The 23,306-nt window shown below is 33.0% G+C and overlaps 1 protein-coding gene across 1 annotated transcript; it reads left to right on the forward strand.

The window, feature by feature from the left end:
* The first annotated feature begins 18,533 nt into the window (after positions 1 to 18,533).
* Positions 18,534 to 21,740, forward strand: LOC120078406 (multiprotein-bridging factor 1b). Its single transcript, XM_039032677.1, has 4 exons — positions 18,534 to 18,801; positions 19,654 to 19,737; positions 21,213 to 21,295; positions 21,419 to 21,740. The coding sequence occupies exons 1-4, from the start codon at positions 18,660 to 18,662 to the stop codon at positions 21,536 to 21,538; spliced, it is 429 nt and encodes a 142-aa protein (XP_038888605.1). The 5' UTR covers positions 18,534 to 18,659; the 3' UTR covers positions 21,539 to 21,740.
* Positions 21,741 to 23,306: the final 1,566 nt, after the last annotated feature.

Below are 23,306 nucleotides of genomic sequence, written 5' to 3' on the forward strand. Positions count from 1 at the left end.
AAATAAAATATAGAAATGAATTAATAGAGACGCTCTAGCTTAGGGAATTGGAATTGCTCGATGTAATCTTGATTGTCGAATTGCTTAATGTAATTTTAGTTTCTTAACTATGCCTAGCCCAATTGATTAGACATCCAACCCACGGTCCTAATTACTTAATTAGCTAAACATGCTCAAATGAATCCATATAAAACATGATTAACCAACTGCAATAAGTTCTAAGGCTTACGCTAGGATGAATGTTTAATTCCACCATCTAATTAAACATTCAATGTGGTTTCTCTAGGTTAATGAGAGTAATACTATTCATTTTAGACAATGAATTGCAAGCCTAACTAACCTATGGCTTCCTTTGAGATTAATTTATAATTATATGTCATATATTATACGTTATATCTAAGCATTCAAATTACACAACAAATTATTGGTTGTCAATCAATAAAAAAATTATGTAGTTCATAAACACAAAATTCAAATTGAAACCCATAGACAATAATATGGAAATTACATCCAAATAAAACTCCAAAAAATTACACTGTTCCAAATCCCTAAACTAGAGAGCTAGGTCTTACCTTCCCAGGGAGATGAAGAAGAGAAGAACCCGACAATGTCTTCACTAATTACATGAGATGGGGAGAAAAATGGAGGAAAATACAAGTGGAGAGGTGAGAAGAGGAGAAAATCGGCATAGGAGCTGATTTGAAGGTTAGGCCCTAAAACAAAGAAAAAACGTTTTATACAGCAGTTGCAGCGTTGCAACCCTGCGACAGACCACGCGCATGCCTCCGTCAAAATTTGGAGCGTTACAATGGTACCTTGTTTTTTGGCATTATAGAGGCTATTGTCTTGTAGCATTGCACAACACTCCATCCAAGGGCATTTTCGTCATTTCACATCTTTTGAAGCTTGGTTGCTCAAATTAGCTCCTAATTGCTCCAAATTAACCCCAAACAGCTCACAACAGCTGATTCTACCTCCAAAATGGTTGATGCCTATAAAATCATTAAATAAACACATTAAACATAGTAACAACCTAGAATTAAGAAGAGAAAAATAGCACATTTTTTGTGCTAATAAAGACAGGACCACAAAATGAATCGTCTCTCTTTATAACACTATTGCTAGAAAAGACTTACATTGCACCAGGATGACTAGAGGTGACTTGACCTTAATCTTCAGTAAGTTGTGAACTCCTGCTTATTAGAGCGATCCTTTGATCTGTATGGGCAAGAGTGGCCAGATTTTTTGACTCGATATACCTACCATTTTTGGGATTCATCTGATTGGGAAGTTGGGAACACAGCTACACAAGAAAAAATTTACTCATTCCCTAGGGTAAGTAGATAAATTGTTGTTAGAGTTAAACAACATGCAACAGAAGAATCAAGGATCTATAAGCATTCTAATTCACTAATTTTGGTAAAAACTAAAGCATGTTGTTCATAAAAATGGGTTTTCAGAACATATCTTTGAAGAACTCTTCAAGAAAATTGTTGTTCAGCTGCTGTCTTCACTGGATATCAACGTGAACCACCTCAAAACCTTCCCTACTATGCTCTTAGAGTTTTAGACAAAGTTGTGGGACTCAAGAACAACTCGTAAATGTGGAGAAACAAGGGAAGCTCACAGCAGCATGTTGAAGAAGACAACTTCTTCTTCACCACGATTTTTCTCTCAAAATTTTGTATTCAGCTCCTTTTTTTTCTCACTTCTCCAACAACTCCAAACTTCTTTATATATCAAGATGAACATGCAAAGAAATGGAGTGCATGGCTTGCAGCTCATGCTTGGAGAATCAAGGTAGAGAAGATCATGATTTGTGTGTGAGCATAAAAGATGATGATAATGGAAAATACTCTTTTTCCATTATGTGTCATGCAAAAACGATTTTTCCATTTCATTTTTAAAATACAAAATGAATTTTTAATCATTTCAATTTAAAATTTGATTTTCTTAAATTAATTTCATAAATCAATTTTAAAAAATAATTAATTTAATATCAAATATTTGATATTAAATTAATTTATGCACAATAATCATCTTTATATATTTAAATCATATTTAAATATTTTTTCTCTTGTTCCATTTAATTTGAACGTTTCAAATTAATTTCTCAAGCTACCCTAAAGCATACCCATTACGAGCTAGTAGGGGGACCTCACGGACCTATAGATCATGAGCTCCAACGATCCGAGATTAATCGGCTAAACTCATTAGACCAATCTAACCCCCATTCATTAACTAATGGGTGATTCCACTAAAGCCCAAAGTTGAACTCCCCCTACTTTAGATATATTATGTCCACTCGAAATAACCATGATTAGTAAGTTAACCTTTCACAGGTTGTTTCTAATAACGGCTGGGTCGAATCTCTGTTTTACCCCCGAAATTACCTCTTGTTCCTTAAGTACCACTGATCCCTTAATGAACAATTGATTTGTGATCCAATCAACAAATCGAATCCCTCTCAGGCCAATGAGAGGGTGAGACCTCTTGTTCAAGACCCAGAATCAGCACTTAAAGGGAACAACCTCTCCACTAACCCTAATCGATTAGGAGTGAATTCCCTCTTGCACCTTATGTTCTCAGCTATTCATCCAGTCTTATCCCCAAAATAGTAAGCTTATCGAGTAGAGGCAATTGGTCTACTCTCGCCGTTTGTAGATCAAAGGATAATCCTGAACAAACAGGAGTTCATAGTTAGCTCATGATTGAGGTTAAGTTACCTAGGTCATCACTTTGAAATTGTCAGTCTTAAACAGTAAACAACATTATAAAGTAAGAGTGACAAGTTTCGTGGTCCGATCTTACACAAAACTCATTTGCACAGGACACCCCCACTTCTCATGTCTCAACATGCACGAATTAGGATCACTTCGTACGTAGCACTTTACAACTCTTTGTAACAACTACAGAGTAGGTCGCATCCAATAGTGTTACCAGAATAAGGTACCCAACATTTTCATATACTATAGATCATTTTGACTATTTACCCGAACCTGATCCACTTGTATGTCTCCACATAAAGTTCAAGTACTCATATAATAGTCAAGAGACTTAGGTTTATTGGATTTCTAAAAAAACAATATATTCAACAACAAATTTATTGAATTCTCAGAATAAGTTCTAATGTTTACAAACCACGAGTTTTAGGACATAAAACCTAACAATTGCTCCATTAAGGATTTATTTCGGGTCTTGAATAATGTGGCGTCACACCCTCTCTTGGTCCGAGAGGGGTTAAGTTATAGTTAGACAATGGTTAATTATATATTAGAGGGATCGGTGGTACTTAAGGAGTTAAATGTAACTACAAGAGTAAAAAGATAATTTTGACCTAATTGTACTTACGGGCAATTTGTGAAGGGTCAACGTACTGTTGATTGGCTATATCTAATGGACACATAAATATATCTACCATGCGAAGAGTGTAGTTGACAGTTTTTAGTGGAGTGACCGACAGTTAATGAAGGTTGATTAATTTAATTAAAGAGTTTAATTGATTAATCTCATATCATTGGAGCTTCAATCTGTAGGTTCATAAGGTTCCATTGTTAGCTCCATAAAGATTAATGAGAATCATATTAATTTTGCATTAATTTAAATTGCTCAAATTAATTATATATAATACAATTAATATAATGAATGTGATGCATTATAATATAAAGTTTTAATGAGAAATAAATATTTGAATTCAAATATTAATTATATAAATATGATTCATATAAAAACTATAGGTTAAAAATTAATATAAATATGATTCATATTAATACTAATTCAAATTTTGAATTTCAAATTAACTCTAAGGGTAGTTATTTAATTAACTTTTATCTCTCTCATAATAAGAACGAGGAAGTTAAGGGCTTTTGAGATAGAACACGATTTTGAGACACAAAGCTCTCTTAATCATCTTTATCTTCATCCTTCATCCATGAGTTTTTTTTTCTTTCAACCAAAACTTTCTCCCTGTTTCACGAAAATTAAAAGGCAAGCCCACAAACTCTGCATGATTCTCACTTTGAGAATAATGAGGAAGACATTGTGGTTGTGTCCTCGTTATGGTGTTCTTTATGTTGCTGTCTTGCTGTGATCTTGAATAGCAGGAAAGGTTCGAGATATCTTGTTGTGGAGTGGAAGCAAGAAGATGGTTCTTCAAAGGTATACAATATCCTTTCTCTTTTCTCTAATTTCCTAGTAGAATCATGCTTGGGGAAGATTTTATTTATCATGATGTTTCCGTCACTCGGTATTTTAAAGTTTTATAAAAACAACATTAGAGACACAAATGCGTTTACACGCTTCTGCTTTGGGAATTCAATCCCTTCAGTTTAACATAATTGAATAGTATGTGGTAGACATACAAGTTGATCATGTTCAAGTAATAACCTAAAAGGTCTGCAGTATATGGATAAGGTTAGGTGTCTTATCCTTGTGACACTGCGGACACGGTCCACTTTGTAATTGTTACATGAGTTGTAAGTGTTATAGACAATATGATCCATATTGTTCATATAGAGACATGTGAGTAGGGGTATCCTGTATGAAGAGTATACATGATCGGACCGCGAGATGATTGGCTTCTATTTATAACACTGTTAATTGAAGAGACTAACATTTCACTAGGATGAGCATAAGTGACTTGACCTTAATCCTGAAAGAAACCAGCGATGATTTTGCACAACAGAAAGCGGAGATCGCTCCCAATTTCGTATTTCACTGAATTCACAAAAAAATTACATACCCAAAAGAAACATAGATTATGTATAAATCAAGATTAATTTTATAGCATGCTTAAAATAAAAGAAATTAGGAAGAATAAACATATCTTTGAATAACACTTCTTCGCGTATTCCCTCGAACAGACTTAATCTGATCTTCCAGTTAGAACACCACCACAAACGGAGCCTCCTATATTCTCTAGGGTTGAAAATTGACAGGAGTTGTGGGCTCTACCTTTGGTTGGAAGAGGGAGGATGGGAGATTTTTTTTTTTTTCAGAGAACCTTTTTCCATGATTTTTCCGCAGAGAACTAAGGAAAAACATGAATCCACCCTCCATACCCCTATCTGCATGTCTTGGTTGAGAGATTAGTGGCAGGGAGTTGTAACTCCTCTCTCCCTTTAATTAAATTAATAATAAAAATATATATAATAACAACCTTATATATATATATATATATATATATATTTACTAAATGTTATATCGCATATAACACATAATCTATAGTTACATATTATATCAAATACAATATACCCTGTAGTTTTATTTTCTTTCAACTATTTATGATATTTAACATAAATCATATTTATATTAAATTTAATTACATGAATCTCATGCATAGAATTAATATTCGAACCATATTCGAATTCCTCTTATAATACTTTATATTATAATGTATCAAATACATTATATTAATTATATCACATGTATAATCAAATCATATATAATTAATTCCCTCATTTAATTTGAACAATTCAAACTAATCCAAAAATTAATTTTCAATTAAATCCTTGTTGAGCTACAGAGGGGATCTTATGGACCTGCAGATTGAAGCTCCAATGGTACTTGAATAATTAATTAAACTCTTTAATTAAATTACCCAACTTTCATTAACTGTTGGTCATTCTACTAAAGACAGAGAGTGGCACTCTTCACACTACAAATATATTTATATGTCCATTGGATATAACCAATCAACAGTGCAATGACCCTTCATAAATTACTCATAAGTACAGTTGGGCCAAAATTACCGTTTTGCCTCTGTAGTTACATCTAACTCCTTAAGTACCACTGATTACTCTAATGAACAATAAGTCATAGTCCAACTATGACCAAGTCCCTATCGGGCAAGGAGAGGGTGTGGCCATATTGTTCAAGCTTCGAAATAAGCCTTTAAGAGAACAATTTATCTACTTGCCCTAACATTAGGGAATGAGTGAATTTTGTCTGGTGTAGCTGTGTTCCCAGCTCCCCAATCAGACAAATCCCCAAAATGGTAGGCTTATTGGGTTGGCAATCTGACTACCTTCACCCATAAAAATCAAAAGATTGCCTTCATAAGCAGGAGTTCATAACTCATTCAGGATTCAGGTCATGTCACCTATAGTCATCCTGGTGAAATGTAAGTCTATATTATTAATGGTGTTTTATAATAAGATTAACCATTACGTAGTTCGATCTTATAGAAACTCATTGTATAGGATACCTTCGCTCACATGTCTTCATATGAATGATCAAGATCAGATCATTTGTAGCATTTTATAACACTTGTAACATCTACAAAGCGGGTCGTATCTGTAATGTTACCAGGATAAGATACCCAGCCTTATCCACCTACTACAGACCGTTTAGGTTATTATTCAAACAAGATCCACCTATATGTCTCTACATATTTGTTTAAATTGCATAAAATAACCTAGGATTTTAGTTTATTGGAATGGAGTGTATTCTCATAAAATAACATTTATTTTTATTAATAACAATTTGTTTATACAAAGTTTACAAACTACGAGAACCGAGAGGTTTAGGACATCAATCCCAATAATCTTTCACTTATCTTAAAGCTTAGGGAGCCTAATAATACAAATAAAATACAAAATACAATAATCAAGTGATATTTCTGCTCTATGTGTTTGCCTTTTCGATGACTTCTAGGTTCCTTAGAATTTTCCGAAGCACCACTGTTATCACAATAAAGTGTGATGGGCAAAGACATATTTGGAACAACTTCCAAATCAGTAAGGAATTTCTTAAGCCAAACAGTCTCTTTAGCAGCTTCACAAGTAGCTACGTATTCGACTTCCATAATGGAGTCCACGATACATTCTTGCTTGATGCTTCGCCATACTATAGCCCTTCCATTCAGAGTAAACACTGACCCTAAAGTGGATTTCCAAGAATCTCGATCAATCTGAAAATCAGAGTTTGTGTATCGTGTAGGGATCAAATCCTTATCTCCATACACAAGCATATAGTCCATCGTTCTCTGAAGATACTTGAGGATTATTTTGACTATTGTCTAGTGATTTAACCCTGGATTGGATTGATATTGATTGATAATCCCTACTGCATAGCAAATGTCAGGTCTGGTACATAACATTGCATACATAAGGCTACCAATAGCCGATACATAGGGAATTCGTCTCATTTCCTCAACCTCTTGAGGAGACTCAGGACACTGTTCTTTAGACAATACAATTCCATGCCTGCAAGGTAATAAACCCTTATTGGAATTGTGCATCGAATATTTGACAAGCATCTTGTCAATATACGATGTCTTAGACAAGGCCAACCTTTTATTCTTACGATCCCAAATAATCTGAATCCCTATAACAAACTGCACCTCTCCCAAATTTTTCATTTTGAATTGGGCGGTCAGCCATTGCTTTACATCAGCCAGAAAACATACATCATTCCCAGTGAGTAGAATATCATCCACATACAGCACAAGGAAAGCTAACGAGTTGTGATTTTCTTGTAAAGACAAGGCTCATTAACATCCTGGCCAAAGCCATAAGATTTGATCACAATGTCAAATCTTATATTCCAATATCAAGATGCTTATTTCAGTCCATAAATGGACCGATGAAGCTTGCAAACATTTTGCTCTTGATCTTGTTCAATAAATTCTTCTGGTTGTTTCTTGTAAATGGTTTCTTCAAATTACCATTAAAAAATGCAGTATTGACATCCATTTGTCATATTTCATAGTCATAATATGTGGCTATGGACAAGAGAATTCTGATAGACTTTAACATGACAACAGGTGAGAAAGTTTCTTCATAGTCCACTCCCTCAACCTGGGTATAACCTTTTGGCATAAGTCTAGCTTTAAAAGTCTGTACCTTTCCATCTACACCTCTTTTTCTCTTGTAGATCCATTTACAACCTATAGGTTTTATCCCATTAGGTTGATCTACAAGCTTCCAGATAGAACTGAAGTACATGGACTCTATTTCTTGATTCATGGCTTTATTCCATTCATCCTTGTCAACATCTTCCATTGTTTGTTTATAAGATAACGGATCCTCAACTCCATCATTAGTTATGATGTCTTGGACTTATGTTAAACCCATGTAACATACAGGTGGGTTCATAACCCTCCCACTACGTCGAGGAAATTTCAACTCTTGAGATGGATGACTAGATGAACTGACATCAACAACTCTTATTGATATATTATCAATAACTCTTGTTGATGTATTAGCCCCTTCAACAACTTTTGTTGAAGTCTCGGTAGATTCATTATAAACTTCACTCAAAATAATTTTACTTCGTGGTTTATAATCCCTCATGTGGTCTTCTTCCAAGAAGGTGGCAGTTTGTCGACACAAACACTTTATTCTCACTTGGATCAAAGAAGTATCCACCTCTCGTTTCCTTGGGGTAGCCTACAAATAAACATACTTTTGAACAAGGTTCTAAACTTTTTTAGGGATTGCCATTAGCACATGGGTTGGACATCTCCAAATTCTGAAGTGACATAAACTACCTTTACGACTTCTCCATAACTCAAAAGGTATTTTAGAAACACTCTTGGGGAACGTCATTCAAAATATAAATTGCAATCTCTGTTGCATATCCCCAAAACATGTCAAGAAGTTGAGCATAATTCATCATCGACCAAACCATGTCCAACAGAGTTCAGTTTCTTCTTTCCAATACACTATTCTGTTGAGGTGTACTAGGGACTGAGAGTTGGGATGTAATTCCATGTTCTATCATATAGATTTGGAATCTTAAGTCCATATACTCTCCTTCACGATCATATCATAATGTTTTTATCCTTTTACTTAACAAGTTTTCAACCTCAATCTTGTACTCCTTGAACTTTTCAAGAGCTTCAGACTTATGTTGCATTAGGTATAGATACCCAAATCTAGAATAATCATCTATGAAATACATGAAATATTCATACCCTCCTCGTGCTCTTACATTCATCGGACCACAGAGGTCTGAATATATAAGTTCCAAGATTTCTTTGGCTCTATAACCTTTTCCAGTAAAAGGTCGTTTTTGTCATTTTGCCTTCAAGGCATGACTCACATACAAGTAAAAAAATTTCTTCTAAAATATTTAGAAGTCCACTTTTTACCAATCTCTCAATCCTATTGAGATTAATGTGACCTAACCTTAGATGCCAAAGATGAGCATTTTCTTTAGAAGAAATCCTCAGTCTTTTTACAATTGTTGCCGTTTTGAACATTTTAGTATTAAGCACGACTTTTGTAACTAACGACCTTAGTATATATAAGTTATTTTTCATTTAACCAACTTCCATTCCATTCTTGAAAATAAACACTTTATTCTAAAAAAAAGGATAATGAATACTTTTGTTCAATTAGATAGGAAACAAAAATTAAGTTCCTCTTGATACGAGGAACTACATATACGTCATTTAATAACATATATTTTTTCTTGTCTAAAAATAACTTAAGCCTACCTACAGCAACAACTGAAACAACTTCACTAGTACCGACTCTAAGAGTTATCTCTCTAACTACTAAATGTTTCTAGGAATTAAATCCATGATGGGAAGAACATACGTGGTTAGTAGATCCTGAATCAACTATCCAGGTAGAATCATCATTCTCTACTAAGCACGTCTCCCAAAAAAATAAATCAAATTTATTTTCTTTGGAGTTATTCCTTTTCTGAAAAATAGTGGGACTAGCTCCACAACCCAAATCATAAGCTCTAAGTTTCATCTCAGAGGAAAGTCCTCGTTGAATAATTTCATCAGACTTAGCAACAATTGCTTTCTCTGTTTTTCCCTTAACATTCAATATGGGTTGGAATCTATCCATGGAGCTGACACTACTAGTTCCATTGTCATCAACCTCGTTTTGCTTGAATTGTGAGAACTTTCGCTCAAACAATTCTTGCATTGATTGCATGATCTCACGTGCAGTGACCATGCTCTCAAAACTTTTGGCTAATGCATCAGATATGCTTGCCAAAATGTGAACTCGAGCCATAGAATTAGCCTTCGTCCACATTTTGTATGCATCACGAACATTTCGTGTTGCATCAAGGGTTGGGACTTGAGGACAATCCTGAGTCATGACAATGTTTAGGTCGTTAACCATGAAATAGGTTTTAAGTGATTCTTTCCACGTCACATAATTAAAAATGGTCAAACAATTAAAGCCAATTGATGGAAAAAAATACTATTTGACATTATTGCCGAAAACAAACAAATTGATCTACATTAAATTTTAGCATAACTCTTAAACATCTAAGTAAGATTAGAAAAAATTAAAAACCCTATATAACATCTAATTTTGCAATGATGCTTGAGTGATTTATGACAAAAGCCATCGAAAGGTAGTCTATTATCCCTTCATTGAATTGAGACACTCTTAACCAATTATTACACCAAAATAACTCTTATTTCTATAACAATAAGTCATCATTTATTTGGTCAAGAAATCATTAACTTGTTTAATAATTTTCCATAAGTGTGACCCTTCATTTTAAACCCTAAAGTTCCGCCCAAATGAGCCAACCGAAGGGAACCGATTGGAGCAAAAACTAAAGTGATCCTTCCATTTCTAGAGTTCGCCTTGATATTGACCTACTGCACAAACCATCGAAAGGGAGACGCTCCCAGAGCGCCTCGAGGCCATGCAAGAAGATCTCACGGTGCAAACCAATGAAGGAGACTATAGGACATGTTGACACACATCCCTTTCCCACTTACTATAAATNCTCGAGGCCATGCAAGAAGATCTCACGGTGCAAACCAATGAAGGAGACTATAGGACATGTTGACACACATCCCTTTCCCACTTACTATAAATACTCTCTCCATTCACCTTGAATTTGACCCATGCAAAACCATCCGTAGAGGGACGCTCCCAGGATGCCTCAAAGCCAAGCATGAGTCTCACGGTGTGAACATTAAGGGAGAAACGTGAATGAAAATATTTAACGTATTAAATATATCTTTTTCCTCCCACTGAGTATTTTAATAACCTAGGGTTTATTATACTTAGGAAAAATACGATTAATTATTTTTACTAAGTTATTGTTTAAGTTCGCCCAAAAGTAACGCTTACTTTGGATAGTTAAACAATTTTGATTAATGTTTGTTAAACACTTTAACACACCTTAATCAACAATTGGATGCTTGTAGCAAAACTATTTAATTCACCTTTCCAGGTCAGTTCCCAGGTAGGGGTGTTCCGTTTCCGTCAACTTAAATACCCCAGCCTAGACAGAACTAGCCTTAGACAAAAGGTCCCTTATATATACATTTACTATAAATTTAATCTTTTATTAAAACTAATTAATCCTATTAAACTGATTAAAAAAATTAAACTAATTTCTAATCTCATTAGAAACTTGTGATCTTAGGTTTATGTGGATCAAATTTTAAAACTATTTTAAAAAATGATTTTATCTAAGTTTGCATGCAATTATGAATTATGAACTTTAATTTCTCATTTTATTTATTTATAACTATTATAAAATAAATGAAACAAATTAAAACATATATTGCATGGTATGACAAACTTTATAAAATTATAACATTTATAAGATTAACTAAAGTAATGTCATGCATCATGCAATTTCCATTTCATTACTATATACATAACACTTATATATAAAAGTAATGAAATAAATAACATACATCACATGCATACATTCAAACTATATATTATAACTATTATAATATAGCTATATGCACCATTATAGTATAACATTTATATTATATGATGCTTGGGTATGCTATAAAATTAAAAACATGCAATATATATTATAATATTTATAATATAAATAATGCATAACTATGCATAACCTATGGTGGAATTTTACTATATGACATACATTATGACATATATTAAACAGATAAATCATACATCATATGCATAATTTAAATAAAGTAATTATGGATCGGGATTGGACTCCTAAAAGCATTAATTAAATTAATATAACGATTGTATTAATTTAATTAACCAAAAACTACCTATTACAATAATAAATAGTTATACCAGTTCGAAACAAGTGACCGGGCCTTGAAACAACTCAAACTGGATCATCCAGCCACTAAACCATCCTCAAACCGCTCGAACCAAGTGAACCGAAACAAAAATAGTTTCAAACCAAACCAAACCGCACCTGAACTGGCTATTCTTCTCTATCTTGAAGCAACACCGTGCCCTAGCGTCGCAATGCTATGGAGAAAAAACTCCATTCGCAGCTCGCAGCGTTATGACACCATTGTACAGTTGCCTACTGTACAAATTTGATCTTCTTCGAAATGACGTTCGATTTAGGCCTTGTTTTGCCAGAAATTTACCGGGAACAACACGATCAACTTGAGACATAAAAGATATAGACTCTATAACAATTTATGCCATAAAACATAAAGCCCTTACACAACAAATTTGTAAATGAAAGTTGTAAATCTAAGAAAATCGAATCCCAAAAACATCCATATTCGCAAACCATTCATAAACATAACATTCATCACATGAATACATAATGATACCCACCATGGATTTGTAATAAAATTCCACAAATTAAAAAGAAATGGGATCGAAACCAACCTGACTCTGATACCAATCGAAAGAAACTAGTGACGGTATTGCGCAGCGGAAAACGAGGATCGTTCCCATTTTTCGTATTTCATAGAATTCACAAAAAAAATTACAAAACCAAAAGGAATAGAGATTATGCATAAATCAAGATTAATTTTACAGCATGCTTAAAATAAAAGAAATTGGGAAGAAACATACCTTTGAATAACACTTCTTTGTGTATTCCCTCGAATAGATCTCAATCCGATCTTCCAATTGGGACACCACCACAAATGGAGCATCCTGTATTCTTTAGGGTTGAGAATTGGCAGGAGTTGTGGGCTCTGCCTTTGATTTGGAAGAGGGAGGATGAGAGATTTTTTTTTCAGAGAACCTTTCTCTGTGATTTTTCTGTAGAGAACTAAGGAAGAACATGAATCCACCCTCCATACCCTCATCTGCACATTTTGGTTGAGAGATTAGTGGGAGGGAGTTCCTTTAATTAAATTAATATTAATTTAATCAAATTAAATTAATAATGAAAATATACATAATAATAATCTTATTATATATATATATGTTATATCGCATATAACACATAATCTATACTTACATATTGTACTAAATACAATATACCCTATAGTTTTATTTTCTCTCAACTATTTATGATATTTAACGTAAATCATATTTATATTACAAGAATCTCATTCATATTATTAATATTCTAATCATATTTGAATTCCTCTCATAATATTTTATATTATAATGTATCATATACATTATAATAATTATATCACGTATAATTAATTATTTCATTTAATTTGAACAATTAAAATTAATTCAAAAATTAATTCTCAATTAAATCATTGTTTAGCTACCGATGGGATCTTATAGACCTACAGATTGAAACTTCAACGGCATTTGAATAATTAATTAAACTCTTTAATTAAATTACCCAAATTCCATTAACTGTCGGTCATTCCACTAAAGACTGAGAGCTGCACACTTCGCACTATAGATATATTTTTATGTTCATTGGATATAACCAATCAACAACGCGATGACTCTTCACAAATTGCTCGTAAGTACAACTGAGCCTAAATTACCGTTCTACCATTGTAGTTACATCTAACTCTTTAAGTACCACTGATTCCTTTAATGAACAATAAGTCATAGTCCAACTATGATCAAGTCTCTCTCGAGCCAGGAGAGGGTGTGGCCACTTTGTTCAAGTCCCAAAATCAGCTCTTAAGATAGCAATTTATCTACTTGCCCTGACATTAGGGAAATAGTGAATTTCATCTTGTGTAGCTGTATTCCCAACTCCCCAATCAGACAAATCCCCAAAATGGTAGATTTATTGAGTTGGCAATCTGGTCACCCTCACCCATACAAATAAAAAGACTGCCTTCATGAGCAGGAGTTCACAACTCACTCAGGATTCAAGTCATGTCACCTATGGTCATCCTAATGAAATGTAAGCCTTTATTATTAAAAATGTTATATAATAAGACTAACTATTTCGTGGTCTGGTTTTATATAGACTCATTGTATAGGATACCTCCGATCACATGTCTCCACATGAATGATCAAGATTAGATCATTTGTAGTACTTTACAACACTTGTAACATCTACAAAGCAGACCCGTATCTGTAGTGTCACCGGATAGGTACCCAGCCTTATCCATCTACTACAGACCGTTTATGTTATTATTTAAACAAGATTCACCTGTATGTCTCTACATACTTGTTTAAATTGCATAAACTAACCTAGGATCTTAATTTATCAGAATTGAGTGTATGTTCATAAAATAACAGTTATTTAATTAATAAAAATTTGTTTATAATAAGTTTACAAACTACGAGAATACAAGAGATATAAGACACTAATCCTAACAAATCTTGAGTGAGTTGTGAATTTTTGTCTATGAGGATAATCCCTTGATTTGTAAGGGTGAGAGTGACTAGTTTAACTGACTCAATAAGCCTACCATTTTAGAAATTTGTCCGAGTGGGGAGTTGGGAACACAGCTACGCAAGATGAAATTTACTATTTCCTGCTATTTGGGAAAGTAGATGAATTGCTCCTTTAATAGCTGGTCCCGGATCTTGAATAATGAGATGCCTCACTCTTTTACTGGCCAGTGGGGGGTATAGTTATAGTGGGACTATGACTAATTGTTCATTGAAGGAATCAATAGTATTTGAGGAGTTAGATGTAATAATGGAGATAAAACGGTAAATTGACCCAGTTGTAGTTATGAGCAATTCGTGAAAGGTTAATTTACTATTGATTGGTTGTATCAGTAGACACAAAAATATATCTATAGTGTGAATAGTGCAGTTTGTGGGTCTTTAGTGGAGTGACTTGTAGTTAGTGAATATTGATTAATTTAATTGAAAAGTTTAATGAATTAATCTCATATTATTGAAGCTTCTAATCTGTAGGTTCATAAGGTCTCCTTGCTAGCTCATTAAAGGTTAAATAAGAATCAATTAATTTTTTTATTAATTTGAATTGTTTAAATTAAAATAGGGAATTAATTGCATATGATACAATTAATGTGATGTATATAGATACATTATAAAGTTATTTTTTAATAAGATTCAAAATTATATTTTATATTATGAGAGAAATAAATATTTGAATAAGATTCAAATATTAATTATATGAATAAGATTCATATAAAACTATAGGTTGAAATTAATATGAATGTGATTGATATTAAAACCACAGGTTATGTTAGATAATATTATTTGAATCTAATTCAAATTAAATTAAATATGTGGTATTTAATTTGTTAATGAATTGATTTTATTTAATTATATACATTAAATATGATTTAATATATGATCTTATTTAAATTAATAATATTAATTTAATTTTACAGTATTAATTTAATTTTACTAAATTAGATTATAAAATCAATTTTAAAATATAATATTCTTCGGAGTTATATTTAATATATGTGGGGAGGTTATTTGGAATAATCTCTTTCTCTCTCCCTCTCTCACATGATATAGTAAATAGGAGAAGTTTTTTGCAAGAGAATGAATTTTTATTCAGTTTTGTGGCTTCCCAAGATCTCTCTGCAAAAATTGATCTCTCAAGGATTCTCTCAAATACTCTTTCCCTTTGCAAATCAAAGATCCTACACCTCCTTTGGTTCTTGTTCCTGAGAATAGAAAGGAAATCCCGTGGTGGTGTCCCAAGAAGATTTGTTGATCAAGAGGAAAAGTTCGTAACTGTTTGTGGGGATTTGTTTGGGATAACCTAAAGAAAAAGACGGTCTTTAAATGTTATATTTTTCTCCCTTAAATTATTTAAGTATGTTGAAATTTAATATTTTTTATCCTATGATTATGTATTTTCTTCTCTAATTTTGAGTTTCCAAAATGAACTACATTGCATAAGGTGATCACTCGCTTCCATTGAGGATTTGATTCCTTCAAAACAAACGTTAGAATAAGATGGCCGACCAGTCATAATGCTTAAAGACTTTGGCGTCATCGACGATTCCAAATGTCTTAACGTCGAATTGTGTTTGTCTTTTCCATCATCACAACTTCGATGTATAATACCAATACAACCGTCATGACATCTTCATCATTTGTAAATCTGAATTTTTGAAAAGTGATCTCAACATCCTAACAAAGTTTTTCCTTCTTCTCATTTGGGTCATTCGGTCCGAGCAATAGATGTTGTAGTCTCTGACCGCTTGTATCTCTTTCAATTGTTTCCTCGGTTGACTACAACCTAGTTATCAAATTAAAATTATCTTGGGTGAATATTACTTTCTTCCCCAGTATGTTGAAGCTCATAACACCCAAGCTTAATAAAAAATGGTGGAATAGTTGCCCATTAAACACAAGGTCCACGTCCAGCAGTGACCAAAGCATGTTTTCTTAAACATCACAATCTGCTTTGTGGTAAGTTTTTTCTTAATCAGGTTATTCATTTTGTGGATGAGGCAAAATACAGTAGCAGAGAAATATTTCTCAATAGGGGCGACCATCTTAGTAAACTATAACAAACATATGCATTGCAGCAATACATAGAAATTTGTTTAATAAAGCCTCGACGATTGTTTATCAAATCCTAAATGATCATTTACTAAATCCTAAGCGATCGTTTAGCCTAAGTTAGGTGATCATTTAAGCTTTTGTTGGGTGATCGTTTAATCTAAGTTGTTGATCATTTAAACCATTATTGGATGATCGTTAACCTAAGTTGGGCGATCTTTGGCCTAAGTTGGACGATCATTTGGCATAAGTTAGAAGATCGTCTAATCTAAGTTGAAAGATCGTTTAACCTTATTTGGAAGATCATTTAACCTAAGTTGGGCGATCGTTTAACCTATGTTGGGCGATCAATTTTGTTAAGCTAAGCAAACTAACGATTTTGTTAGGGATGAACGAAAAAATCAAGGGAACGAGTAAAAATACCTTTCAAATCACGAGAATTGTGGTGAAAAATATGTAGAAACGACCAATGAGCAGTGAAGAACTGATCGAAGACTATGTCAAAGACGAAGAAGAGTTGAGAGAAAACTGATAGCAAAAATCGATTGTATGAGAAAATGTGAATGATCTCTTAGTAAATCTTGAAGGGAATTGGATTCTCACGGAAGCGTGTGATCGCCGTATAATTTGAAAATCGATTTTATAAAACACAAAATCAGTGAACTAAATCATACAAACATAGGATAAACATTAAATAAACTTAAGCATGCTTCTAATGTCCTATAAATGGAAGAAGAGAACTCACCTTGGAAGATTTCCTTTATTCACGCTTTCCTCTCCTTTAGTCATGAACAAACTTGAACTTCTCGATGAACAAAGACATCACCACAAGAGTTTTCCGTTATACTCTAGGATTCCAAGAAGCTAGATTTGTGAGCTTTAGCACCTTGGAAGAGGAATGAAGGTTAAGGAAATGTTCTTGAGAAAATAGAGAGAATATAAGAGTGGATACTAGGTTAAATTTCATCAAAAACTCTTACCCTAAAAGGCATATAATGGTATATCTATAAGGAGAGGGTAACCCCCTCTCCAAGCTTTCCACTCTCCATCATTTGTTAATTGATTAATTAACTATTAATTAATCAAGTAACATATAAATTAAATAACTATATAATAAAACATATTTAACATAGAGTTAATTAATTAACATATAAATACCACAAATTTATATGCATACATCTCTCTTACATTATAATTCTATATGAATCCAATTTATATGAATTTAATATTCGAATCTCATTTAAATACATATCTCTTATATGGTTTGGGTTATAGAACATATATATAATTAACCATATTCTAGTATCAGAATACACTATATATTAATTATATTAACATAAAATTTATTTAAGTAATTTGAACAATTCAAATCATTATTCATTACTATCTTTAGTGAGCTAATGAAGAGATCTTATGGACCTACAAATTAGAATCCCAAATGATATGAGATTATTAATTAAACTATTCGATAAAATTAATCAATATTCATTAACTATCGGTCACTTCACTAGAAACCGATAGCTGCACTATGCATATTGCAGACCTATTATGTGTTTATGGATATAACCAATCAACAGCGAGTCGATCCTTCACAAATTGCTCATAATTACAACTGGATCAAAATACCGTTTTACCCTTGTAGTTACAAACTCCTTAAGTACCACTAATTTCTCTAATAAACAAATAATTTATGATCAAATTATAAACTAACACCTCTGAGGCTTGTGAGAGGTTGATGCCTAATTGTTCAAGATCCGAAATTGAGAAGTAATTTATCTACTTTTCTTATGATTGGGAATGAGTGAATTCCTTAGGGAGCAATTTGATAGTTTACATAGTAAAAGGGTTCGACATAGAAAAGTTTTTAGAAATGGGTCGAGATCGAGAACTACACGATTTTTTTATTTTTTATTTTTTATTATTATTTTTTTTGTGAGATCTTTCGTGAAAATATCTAAAACTCTCTATATATTATTACCGTCAGCTACGCGTGTGGGAATATCGAGTTTTCATTTCTATTTAGTTTTCCCGTATTTTCTCGAACCCTAAGCCACCGCAGCAAATCGTTCCCGACGGCAGGTAGTGTTGTCGGAGCAGGAAGAGGTGAGGGAAATGACTGGGATTGGACCCATTTCACAGGATTGGGAACCGGTCGTCATCAGGAAGAAGGCCCCCAACGCCGCCGCCAAGAAGGATGAGAAAGCCGTAAACGCCGCCCGTCGCGCCGGTGCTGAGATCGAAACCTTAAAGAAATGTTTGCTTCTATTTCCATCTCTTGCTTCATTTTTCTTTCTCACATTATTACGCTATCAACGACGTTAATCCTGCAACATTTTCTTTTTCTTTTTCTTTCAAATTTTCGGCATGGTTATTGATCTTGAGTTTGATATATCATTATCGTGTTCTTTTCCTTACTGAAACGGTGTTCTTTTGTAGTTAAGTTACGGAAACATTGACTTAACCAGGGTTAGGATGATGGAAGTGCTACACCTGCGAACATTTGACGTTTTTGATTGTGTAATATAGCTATATGACATCTCAATGAATCCAATGGGCATCTGTTTATCCTATTCAGATGCTTGCAAGAATTGATAGACGATTAACTCGTACCATGTTGGTTTGTTTGTTAAAATTTGATGATGTCTTCGTTGTTTGATTAATGATTGTATTGAGTTGTGCGGGTCATTTTAGTTATTTTCATTTTTGGGTTATTTAATTCTTGCTGTTTATATATATTTGTTACGCATGAATCTAATTGACCAATTAATTTAATTTTTGAATGCGCTAATCCCAACCTTCCTCCCTCTTCATTAGTCTTGGATCACGTGTAAGCTTCTTATTGAAGGTAATATTAGAGACATTCCAGTATTCATCATTTCACTTCGGAAAGAACAGAAAAAAGAATGAAAATTGATTTACCTTTTTCAGATGAATGGATTTGTAACCGTCATTATTATCTTCAAACCAACAAAAATAAAAATTATTGCCTTTTAGTAGTTTCCTCAAACACCTGTCTTCTATAATTATCACCTTGTAACTTCATCAGCTATTTTTCTAGTCTAATATATCATAGGATGTCTTCTGATATTTTCCCCCTTTTCTGTAGCGAATGCTGGAACAAACAAAGCTGCTTCCAGCAGTACCAGTTTGAATACCAGGAAGTTGGATGACGAGACAGAAAATCTCGCTCGTGAGTACATTAGATCCTACCCCTTTTTATAATTAAATTCAGACTCTTTCTATTCTAAATGGCAAATGATGAATTGACTTTGAAACTCACGGTTTATTCTTTGCCCCTCCTTACCTGTCAGTACTATTTCTTGCCAGTGTTCATATTTTTTTTGTTCTCATTATTTTTATTGTGTTCATCATTTAAGTATGTTGGTGTCTTCAAAAGAGTATTTAATGTGTTAGGAAGCGCAGAGCAGTATCTGAATTACGAGTTGTTAGGAACATTGTTAGGATAAAATTTAGAGTATTACTAGGGAATCAATAATAATCCATAGTATAATGCAACACCAGTATTTATACTAGTGAGTCCAAGCCTAATCGTCTAACAACCATTTGGTTAGCAAACAAACTAATAATCAACTAATGTGGCTAGCTAACAAACTAATAGCTAATTAAGAACAAAATCAGTAAAATAGCTCAATGTTTATGGACAAAAGGAAAGGTAGAAAGAAGGGGCAAAGAAGTCTGTAGCAATTTGCCTTTTATATTTCAATACTATTATAGTTCTTTTGGTTTCCATCACAAACTGCTACTGCAAATTATGTTGTTACCTTTCACTTTTCAAGGTGTCTCGGTAGAATCCAGTTTTCTGACATGAATATTTGCAAATTATGTAACCTTGGAATTTGGAAATATGAAGTATTTTCTGTTGATTAGAATGTAATATACTTTGATCCTCTGGGGCTGGCTTTATTATCTTTTATATTTGAAGTGTGAAGTTCATGATGGTATTTTGTGATCACACTCGTTCGTTTAGCATTGGCCGATAAATGAATTATAGTCACAAAAAGATAATGGATGAAAAATTGGATGTTGTGTGTATGCTTATCTAAACAAAACAAGAAAATAAGTATTTAGAGAACTTGGAATTAAAAAATAGAAAATATTTGGAAATTGTGATCTAATCCCTGTAGCCTTCTTAACGCTGTCTGTGAGAAGAAACGATTGTTTGGTAACTTTGTAATAACTTGGGATTAATGTTGGTAAAATCTCAATATATCAAATGGTAACACTCACGAACAAAGCTTCCCTCCACTAGATGTATATATCTTGATATTTAATGTTACAATATTGATATGTAGAGAAGTTTAGAAGCTTCTACAATTCTATCAAAACATGGGATTTAAGGAAAAATACGGGTAGGGAGCAGTAGAATTAGGAAGCATTTTCATTCTCTTTTAATCAATTATAACTCATCTAATCTTTTGGCTGGTTGAAAGGCTTTGTGGAATTTTGATTGCCTTGGAAATACTTTTTCCGGCCCTCTTTTTGTATATCTCATCATATAAATCAAATATCATTTTCTCATAAGAAGAAAAGAATCATAATAATAATCATCCTTTTTACCTTTTACCATGTAATGAGATCAATAATTTGAGCCAAGTTTGACAATTCTTCTGCTTCCTCCTAATTTCTTGTCTACTTCGACCTCAGATGATCGTGTACCAACTGAGCTGAAGAAGGCAATTATGCAGGCCCGTACTGAGAAGAAACTCACCCAGTCTCAGCTTGCTCAAGTATGTATCTTTCTTTTAAATGTTTTTAACTCAGGGCAGGGAAGCTGCTGGCCATATTCTTCTTTGAGCTTTCGCTAACGAATATGCACCATACTTTTATTTTGTTTTGTTTTGTTTTATTAGTTGATCAATGAGAAGCCACAAATCATTCAGGAGTATGAATCTGGGAAAGCCATCCCAAATCAACAAATAATCACCAAGCTTGAGAGAGCTCTTGGAACTAAGCTTCGAGGAAAAAAGTAGGATGCCTCTGATGATGTAAGTGGTGAATTTGGCTATAAGAGCTTTGGCTTGGCATGAGTGAGATTAATGACTTTGGTGATCTGAGTATGTAATGTGAATTAATTTAGCTTGTTTGGCCCTTGTATCTACCTCGATCTATAATGAACACTCCTTAAATTTTCGAGTTGTCGTTTTTGGGTAATATACTGCATCATTTTTCATATGTTTTCTCCATCCCTTGCTGTCACAACTAATTGGGTTCTGGGTTCATCAAGGGTCTTTTTGGATTGATTAGAGAAAAAATATTTTTTTAGAAAAGTCACTTTTATTTAAACTCTTTTGATAAAAATGGTTTAAATTATACATTAGAAGTATCTCAAAATTAGTTTGAATGGTTTCTAAATACTTCAATTTTTATCTAAAATGTTTTGTTGTCATAATTAAATACTTAAGAATTTAAACCACACACTCTGAGGCCTTCACTTTTTCAATTGCAATCTTTCTTCTCCCCTCTTCTGGATCTTGTTATTCCAGATTATTTGCCTAATATTCTGTTTTTGAATTTAGTTCCTTTAAACTTCGCACTCATCAGGAAGATACATAGCATGCAGTCGAGGGAAATCCAATAACATTTTTTTTTTTTGCTCAGTGTGTGTGTAGTTATTTCCTTTCTTTTTTATGAAGGTGAGAACACAGAAGTCGTCGGACAACATTTGTGAGGTTTTTAATTGTGTAAACAATGGATTTTGTTTTCATTTTCATAAACTTTTTCCTTTTCTTAATGAGATATCCAAATGTTAGTTAATTATTAGGGAAAAAATCTAGACAATATCTCTCTCTCCAAAGTTGTGTTTCTACTATGTTGTTTAACTTATAAAAAAAATATATTAGTAGTTACTTGGCCATGAGTTAACTATTTTAATAATTGAAATATATTTCATATCTTTTGAGGTTTAAGGTTCTAATTTGTTATCCTAAAAAAGAAAACTTAAAAACGTTAATGGGGCAATAAGCTTAATGTGAGTCTGAAAATGTGATCAACAATAATAGAAGGGATGCCCCGTTTTTTTTTAGTTTTTTTTTTTTTTTTTTTTTAAATTAAGTTTTCTGATGAGGATTGGCTCTCTCGTTCTCTCGCATTCGTGCTCTCTTTTCTCTCACATATAATGTTCTCTCACGATTTCGCTCTCTGTCACTCCATCTCACTCTTGGATGCTTAATCTCACTTTTCGTGCTTGGTCCTACCCTGCAAAGTTTGGTCTTGCAGTCGAAGAAGAATAACAATTATTTTAGGCTTGAGATTTGGGTCATTTAATCAATTATCTCCAATAATAACAAGTCTAAGATACAAAAGATATATTTTTACTTATTTATTTCATAAATATCCATATATCAAATATATTACCTTTGACTCTACATAAACATTGTAAAACTACATTTGAAGTATAAACACGCTAGATTTTTTTTTTTAATGAAAATTGAGACTTGTAATGGATATGGCATTGCTTTAGAACATTGTAGCGGTATTTTGAGTCACTTTTTTTTTTTTTTTTTTTTTTTTTTCAGGTCATCACCATCCTGTTTTCAACCCCAATTTTTGTCTAATTTTCTAAACTCCAAGTGCAATTTTGAAACGCTTGTGAAATGTTGATGATCATGTTGGAACCCTTGACAAAATTGAGATATTCTTAAACAAAATCATAGTTTAAAAGCACTACTTGTAATATTAATAATATAATACATTTAACACTAAGGAGAAGATACTAAAAGAAAATTTACGATGAAGATT

Source organism: Benincasa hispida, chromosome 5 (assembly GCF_009727055.1).
Source record: "Benincasa hispida cultivar B227 chromosome 5, ASM972705v1, whole genome shotgun sequence".
Lineage (NCBI taxonomy): Eukaryota > Viridiplantae > Streptophyta > Magnoliopsida > Cucurbitales > Cucurbitaceae > Benincasa > Benincasa hispida.

What these genes read in the sequence shown, in the direction of transcription:
- LOC120078406 (XM_039032677.1), top strand. Translation starts at nt 18,660, where the DNA reads ATGACTGGGATTGGACCCATTTCACAGGATTGGGAACCGGTCGTCATC. An exon ending in GATCGAAACCTTAAAGAAAT is followed by an intron (nt 18,802 to 19,653) that starts GTTTGCTTCTAT and finishes CCTTTTCTGTAG; the next exon opens with CGAATGCTGGAACAAACAAA. An exon ending in CGAGACAGAAAATCTCGCTC is followed by an intron (nt 19,738 to 21,212) that starts GTGAGTACATTA and finishes CTTCGACCTCAG; the next exon opens with ATGATCGTGTACCAACTGAG.